Here is a 7,886-nt window from a genome sequence, read left to right as displayed (position 1 = left end):
TTGGGAGGCCAAGGCGGGTGGATCACGAGGTCAAGAGATGGAAACCGGCCTGCCCAACATGGTGAAACCCCATCTCTACTAAAAATACAAAAATTAGCTGGGTGTGGTGGTGCATGCCTGTAGTCACAGCTACTCAGGAGGCTGAGGCAGGAAAGTCGCTTGAACCCAGGAGGCGGAGGTTGCAGTAAGCTGAGATCATGCCACTGCACCCCAGCCTGGTGACAGAGCGAGACTCCATCTCAAAAAAAAAAAAACCCACAAAAAACAAAAAACAAATTTGGAGCTGGGGAGCGCTAGCACACAACTGTAGTCCTAGCTACTCGAGAGGTTGAGAGGTTGAGCGGGGGGAGTATCACTCAAGCCCAGAGTTCAAAGCCACCTGGGCAACATAGCAGGACCCCATCTCAAAAAAATAAAACCAGAAATTTATGATATTATAGGTTTACTAACATTAACAAGACTGGCCAAAAGTTAAATTTTCCTTTTTTAATGACCTCAGTGTGTTGTCGACCAGCTTGAATAAGAACATTAAACTGTGTAGTGGTCTTTGACTCCCCTCCTCTTACATATTGATCAGCAAACAACTAAAGACAGGGAATGCAGAAGAGTAGAGAAGCTCTACTGAGAACAGGCAGATTCACCCTTTGGTCACTGAACCACTGCTAGGCCTGGAGGTGCCCAGTTAATGGCGGCTACATCACAGGAGCATCTGAAACAGAAGGTGCTCATGAACAATTTAGTGGTGGTTTAACAACCACTGTGATTTTGAAATCATTCGAGCATAAATATTTTGAGATACTTGCAATAACTACAATTTGACATGAAAATGTCTGTGATTTCTTTTTTTTGGTGAGAAGGAGTCTCGCTGTGTTGCCCAGGCTGGAGTGCAGTGGCGCAGTCTCGGCTCACTGCAAGCTCTGCCTCCCGGGTTCACGCCATTCTCCTGCCTCAGCCTCCCGAGTAGCTGGGACTACAGGCACCTGCCACCATGCCTGGCTAAGTTTTTTGTATTTTTAGTAGACACGGGGTTTCACCGTGTTGGCCAGGATGGTCTCGATCTCCTGACCTCGTGATCCACCTGCCTCGGCCTCCCAAAGTGCTGGGATTACAGGCATGAGCCACCACACCCGGCCAAAATGTCTGTGATTTCTATTGGTGACTAAGCCAAAGATACTACTAATTCAATCCATATAGAAGGAAATCATGTTTGGTTAGAGGTTAGCAAAAATAAAAATATAATTTTTCCCATCCAAGTTTATGGATCCCCTGAATTCTGGACCCCAGAGTAAGAGCTTTCATCTTAGAAAAATATCTGACACATAGTAAATGTTCATTTTCATCATCATCATCTCAGGTCAGGGGACTACCAGGACTTTAGAATCAGATAAAATCAGTCGGGCGTGGTGGCTCAGGCCTGTAATCCCAGCACTTCGGGAGACTGATGCGGGTGGATCACCTGAGGTCAGGAGCTCGAGACTCAGCCTGACCAACATGGAAAAACCCCATCTCTACTAAAAATACAAAATTAGCCAGGCGTGGTGGTGAATGCCTGTAATCCCAGGTACTTGGGAGCTGAGGCAGGAGAATCGCTTGAACCCGGGAGGTAGAGGTAGCGGTGAGCCGAGATCGCATCATTGCACTCCAGCCTGGGCAACAAAAGTGAAACTCCATCTCAAAAGGAGAAAAAAAAAAGGCCGGACACGGTAGCTCACGCCTGTAATCCCAGCACTTTGGGAGACCAAGGCGGGTGGATCATCTGAGGTCAGGAGTTCGAGACCAGCCTGGCCAACATGGCGAAACCCTGTCTCTACTAAAAATCCAAAAAATTAGCCAGGCGTGGTGGCGGGTACCTATAATCCCAGCAACTTGGAAGGCTGAGTCAGGAGAATTGCTTGAACCCGCAGGCAGAGGTTGCAGTGAGTCGAGATTGTGCCATTGCCCTCCAACCTGGGCAACAAGAGCAAAACTGTCTCAAAAAAAAAAAAAAAAAAATCAGATAAAATCAGTTCCACACTCAACTGCTATGTGACTCAGCCCAACTTCTACAGCTCTCTGAATTTGTTTCTTCCTCTCCAGACGGGGTAGATACCTAGGCCTTAGCACTGTGATGACATTAAGTACTTTGAAATCTGTATCATGGGGTAGATATGAGTTATTATTGCTTTAATTCTGTGGGGAGGAGCCAACTGTTGTCACCTACTTCAGAATTTCTCCAGCACCCCCAGTCGTCAAATCCTGTCACGACCTTACCTGTAACCTAGAGACCCAAAGTCTGAATTTTGCCCATGGTTGGCCCATGTAGTGTATGTGTGTTGTCATTATTTAATAATGTCACATACAAATTGAGATTTTCAGCTTCTCTGAACTTGGCCAGCTCTGGTGATGCCATCCCACGTTCACACTTGGTATTCACAGCCTCTTTCATTTGATGAGCCAGTTGGCTTCAAATTTGCAAAATGCCTGTCTCCTGCCTGTGTTTTGCCTCGGATCTGTGTCCCTTGAACACTCCGTGCTGCATCCTCCTTTAACATTTTTGCCTCTTCATGCAGCAGCCTCCCTATGGCACTCTAACAAAGTCCAGTAAATTCTAATAGAGCCTTTATCACAGTGTTCGGTAGACAGATCTTGATTTCATCAAATATCTTTCCTGAGCTGCCACCAGAGGTGAGAACCAGCCCCTTTCCTCCCTGAACCACGGCGCCTTTATTCTATGCTTCCAGCATCTGCCGGGGCTAGGCAGTTAGGGACACAATAAGTGGCAACGTCTATTTATTTTTATTTATTCTTCTGAGATGGAGTTTTGCTCTTGTTGCCCTGACTGGAGTGCAATGGCGTGATCTTGGCTCAGCGCAACCTCCACCTCCCAGGTTCAAGCTATTCTCCTGCCTCAGCCTCCCAAGTAGCTGGGATTACAGGCGTGCGCCCCCACACCCGGCTAATTTTGTATTTTTAGTAGAGATGGGGTTTCACCATGTTGGCCAGACTGGTCTCAAACTCCTGACCTCAAGTGATCCACTTGCCTCGGCCTCTCAAAGTGCTGGGATTACAGGCATAAACTACCACGCCTGGCCGGCAGCTTCTATTTTAAAGGGTTTTGTTTTGTTTTTTGAGAGAGTCTTGCTCTGCTGCCCAGGCTGGAGCACAGTGGTGCAGTCTTGGCTCACTGCAACCTCTCCCTCCCAGGTTCAAGTGATTCTCATACCTCAATCTCCCGAGTAGCTTGGATTACAGGTGTGTGCCACCACACCCAGCTAATTTTTGTATTTTTAGTAGAGACAGGGTTTTGCCACGTTGGCCAGGCTGGTCTCAAACTCCTGACCTCAAGTAATCCACCTACCTCGGCCTCCCACGCTTGGCTCCCTGGGATTACAGGCGTAAGCCACCATGCCCGGCCTATTTTAAAGAGCTTTATGAATATAAAGTTCTACATATTTGCTGTATACATTTCAAAGGTAATAGGTTAAGTGAAAGCAGGATGTGCCCTTTGCCCAGTGTATCTCTATCATGTTCCCCAGTGGGAGCCACTGCTAAATTTGGGATATTCTTCTATTTGCTATATCTGCAGATAGTCTACATACTATTCTGCAAATTGTACTTTTTCTTTTCTTTTCTTTTTTTTTATTGGAGACAGGGTCTGGCTGTCACCCAGGCTGGAGTGCAATGGTGCGACCTCAGCTCATTGCAGCCTCCGCCTCCTGGGCTCAAGTGATCCTCCTACCTCAGCCTCCTGAGTAGCTGGGACTACAGGCATGCACCACCATGCCTGGCTAAATTATTGGGTTTTTTTTTGGTAGAGATGAGGTTTCACCTTTGCCCAGGCTGGTCTCGAACTCCTGGACTCAAGCAATCTGCCTGCCTCAGCCTCCCAAAGTGCTGCCCAACCATACTTTTTCATTTAAGAGATAATGGATACCAAATGAAATACAAGTTAAGTGCTTAGAACAATGACTACTATTTTTAACGTGTCACGGGCAGCTTTCTTAATTGGTATATGCAGATATGCTTTTATCACTGTTTCAAGCTGAGGGCAGGGAAGTCCCTGAAGAAACTTTGTCTTGAAGAAATGGGTTAAACTGGCTGGGCGCAGTGGCTCACGCCTGTAATCCCAGCACTTTGGAAGGCCGAGGTGGGTGGATCATGAGGTCAGGAGTTCAAGACCAGCCTGACCAATATGGTGAAACCCCGTCTCTACTACAAATACAAAAATTAGCCGGGCGCAGTGGCAGGTGCCTGTAATCTCAGCTACTCGAGAGGCTGAGGCAGGAGAATCGCTTGAATCTGGGTGGCAGAGGTTGCAGTGAGCTGAGATCATGCCACTGCACTCAGGCCTGGGTGACAGTGAGACTCTGTCTTTGAAAAAAAAAGAAAGAAATGGGTTAAATGTGCCATCCCTCAAGGCAGGGGTGGTTGATTTCACAGAAATCAAATGGAAAAGGCACCCTCCCCTTCCTTCCATAATGCTGGCATCCAATCATCTGAAGTAGGGATGGGGCTCGGACCAGGGGCTGAGGGAGGCCCGCCCAGTACCTGGTCCAGGCCTGGGACTCCTGAGCACTGCCAGCCAAGGCCTATTCTGCCTACCCAGACCCGCCTCCTTGGACAGTGGGGGAGGTGCCGCTCAAGCCTGATGCTGATCTCTTTTGACAGCTGCTCCTAAGGCTGGCAGGATGGTAGGCAGTGGGGGAAGGGACCAGATTTAAAGGTCCAGTTGCTCCGCCCCCTGCCAGACCTTGGCAGGCAGGCGCGGGTGAGCATCCTCTGAGGGCTTGGGTCTTGCGTATGTAGAAGGTCAGAGACCCCTCTACCTTAGTTTCCGCTTCTTGGTATCATAAAGACCACTGGTCTTCATGTCCGCTCCCACCCTACAGGCCGCCAGGGAGACCAGTGCCGCCCACCATGCGATTTCGACGCCTGACCCCTGGTTACTTCCGGGTGCTACAGGTAAGTACCCCTGATCAATGGTTTCTGGCACGACGGACCCCTTCCTCCCCCTACCATAGCTGGGTTGACACCCCCAACAGCCAGGCTGTCACGTTCCCTGCCGCCTGAGCAGGCAGGCCCAGATGGGCAGTGAGGCGAAAGGGATTGGGGTGGAATCTCCCTGGGGCAGTACCAGCGTCCTTGTCTCCTTCCCCTAGCTATACCTACTCAGCCCCTTCCCACTCCCCACCTTCCTGGCAGTCTCAACTGACCCCTGAGGCACACCCTCTGTGCACCTCCAGATGCAGGTAGCTGGTGAGCTGAAGGCAGAGCCCCGCAGTCTGCTGGCGGGAGTTGTGGCTACGGTGCTAGCTGTCCTCGGGCTGGGTGGCTCCTGCTATGCCGTCTGGAAGATGGTGGGGCAGCGGCGGGTGCCACGGGCCCCATAATGAAGAAGAGAGACTCTCACCTGGACGCTGGGGGTAGGTGACTCGGGAGGGGACTGCAATCTCAGAAGCCTTTTCTGGGGATCAGTCTCTGTCGGAAGCAGGACAGAATAATCTGATCCCACTCCCGCCACCCCACACTACATCAGGTCTCCATCTGGGTGCTCCAGAGTTCAGATGCTAGGACCTCAGAGGGAAGGCAGGGATGTGGGCTCCAAAGATAGACCAAGATAGACACCCTAGGCCTGGTGCACAGAAAGTACTAGAGAAGCCCTTCCAGCGACCTGGAAGTTAGAGTTGGAGGCAAGCTCTCTTTGTCCAGTTCCTTTATTGGGGGCAGGGCACCCAGAAGAGGCCCTCCGTTCCCCAAACCCAGAGCCAAAGGGGTTGGCAGCTCCCTCCCAGCCTAGTCCTTGCGTCACTGTCCATAGGCAACTCCTCTGCCCTGCATCTTCAGGCCATGTCAGGTAGAGGTGTCCATCTCAGGGACCTCAGTGGACACTTCTGTGGGCACTGCTAGCCGTCTGGGGGGCACATAGGATCCCATACCCGCTGCCCTCTCCGCCTCTTCCTGACTGTAGGGCTCGACGCTCAGCTGCTTCAGCCTGGGAGAAAGAAAAACAGGAGTTGGGAGCTGACCAGGTGAAAGCCCTATCTGCTGAGTACCCATCCATCAATCCTCTCCTTACCCCTTCATACCTTTTCTTGTGGTCTTTGGATCGGAAGTGGGTCTTCAGATTGGCGGAATCGATGAAGTACTTCCTGTAGGGATGGAAGTGAGAAGGAGAGTGAAGAAGTGATAGTCTCCCAAGTACACCTATCTCCCTAGCCCTAGCTTGTCCCTGACGCCAGGATCAGGGTCTGAAAAACGGGAGGCGGGCGAACCCACGGGTCCCAAGAGAGAAGACTGCGCACGGCCTGGGGCTTGAACTTCACATCTCCCGGCCGGTACCGCGGACCCTCCTCCGCCCCAGGCCGGGCTCGTCCGGGACTCACGCGCAGGCCAGACAGCGGTGCAGGCCGCCCCCTGGCAGGTCGGGGTCGGGCTCGGCGTCTGGGTCGGGCTGGGGCCGTGCGGGTCCCAGAGGCCGCAGCTCGCGGTGAATCTCATCCAGGTCCGGCCGCCGCCGCTTCGCCTTCATCTGCCGGGCTAGAGAGTGCGCTCGGTGCGCGCCTGTCCGGCGGGAGCGACCCATGGCCAGAAACAGCCCGGCCGGCCGAGGGGCCAGGAGGAGGGCAGGGAGCACACGTGTGAGCGCTTCCGGGCCGATCAGCTACGTCAGGCCACGCAGCGGGGCAAGGCAGGCTCGGCCGGACCGCCTCTGATGACGTCACTCTCGGCCAGCGGCTCGAGCGCCGCCAGGCGGCCGTCGACGTCAGTGACCGAGCTCAGGACGGGTCCCCAAAAGTGTGACCACTGAAGGGCCTGGCCACACGGGCCCTAGCTGGGGAAGCCGGGGTGGTGCGTGCGCTTAGGGGTTTCGGGGCCGTCTTGCTGCCCTGCTCTCCCTGGCCTGGCCCAACCAGTATCAGTGCCAACCTCTGCCCCTGTCGTCCCTTCCTGTTTCCCAGACCTTGGACTCCGCGGTGGGGGTGGGATGCTGTATCTCTGGAAAGCACTGATAAATGTCTGTGTCATGAATAAATTAGTAAATGACTGAGAGTGAATAAGTTTGGAATCCCAGCCCCACCGGGCTTCCCGAGATATCTCCAGTCTCTGAAAAAGCCCTCACTTCTCCCGGCTCCTCTTATTCCCTTGAATCACCATCCTCTCTCTGCCCCCAGCCAAATCCGTGAAGGGTGTTCCTCCCCAGAGATTGCAGTCCTCAGGCATTCAGACTCCTGAGGGCTCAGTTACTCTCACAAGTACTGATAGAAGGACCTCTCCATCTTTGCCTCCTTTCTCTAAGCCCTGGGCTCCCAGAGGTGGGCTGGCAGCAAAGGCCTAGGTATTTGCATGCTCAGAGTGGGCAGAAGCCTAGAGGGCCTTTCCTCGTTCACAGAATCCTGGTGCCTCCCAGGCTGGCCAGAGCCAACTCAGCTGGAAGGGGCCAGAGGAGCTTAGCAATAATTCAGGGGCTCCAGCTCTTTGGAATCTGTTGCCAGGAAACAAGGAGACAGGCACGTGTATCCCTGGGGAGAGGAATCAGTTTCCAACCCAGACAAAGGAGTGAAATGTAAGCCCAAGGTGCCCACTGGGGGACTGGGGACCTTCCTCCTCCAGTTCACTGAGGCTGAGTAGGGACAAGAGGTGGAGCCCTGCTGAGGACACAACTGGTATGACTACAGTCACAGGAGCTCTAGTGTGGGTCCCAGACCTCAGGATTTTATGAATGGAAGATTTTCCTGGAGCCATGCTAAGAGATGAACAACCTCAAGTACTCCTCGGCCCAGGAAGAAAGCCTCTCTAGAGACAGATATCTTCGTTATTCTTGGCCAATATGGGTCAAGACAAGGGGCTAAGGTGGCAGAAGCCTGTTCCATCCCCCACCCCCCTGACTCATTTGGATCAGGTTCACC

General features: G+C 52.6%; 1 protein-coding gene across 1 annotated transcript; it reads right to left on the bottom strand.

Annotated features, from left to right (window-relative positions):
- Positions 1–5,675: 5,675 nt before the first annotated feature.
- ZNF593 (zinc finger protein 593) lies at positions 5,676–6,670 on the bottom strand. Its single transcript, XM_010355681.2, has 3 exons — positions 6,363–6,670; positions 6,066–6,128; positions 5,676–5,971 (listed from the first exon to the last, which is right to left on the bottom strand). Exons 1-3 carry the CDS (start codon positions 6,560–6,562, stop codon positions 5,830–5,832), a joined length of 405 nt encoding a protein of 134 aa, XP_010353983.1. The 5' UTR covers positions 6,563–6,670; the 3' UTR covers positions 5,676–5,829.
- Between the last annotated feature and the right edge of the window lie 1,216 nt (positions 6,671–7,886).

This window comes from Rhinopithecus roxellana, chromosome 12 (assembly GCF_007565055.1).
Source record: "Rhinopithecus roxellana isolate Shanxi Qingling chromosome 12, ASM756505v1, whole genome shotgun sequence".
In the NCBI taxonomy this organism is placed as follows: domain Eukaryota; kingdom Metazoa; phylum Chordata; class Mammalia; order Primates; family Cercopithecidae; genus Rhinopithecus; species Rhinopithecus roxellana.
Note: the sequence above shows the minus strand (reverse complement) of the source record. Positions and strands in the feature narration are given on the sequence as shown.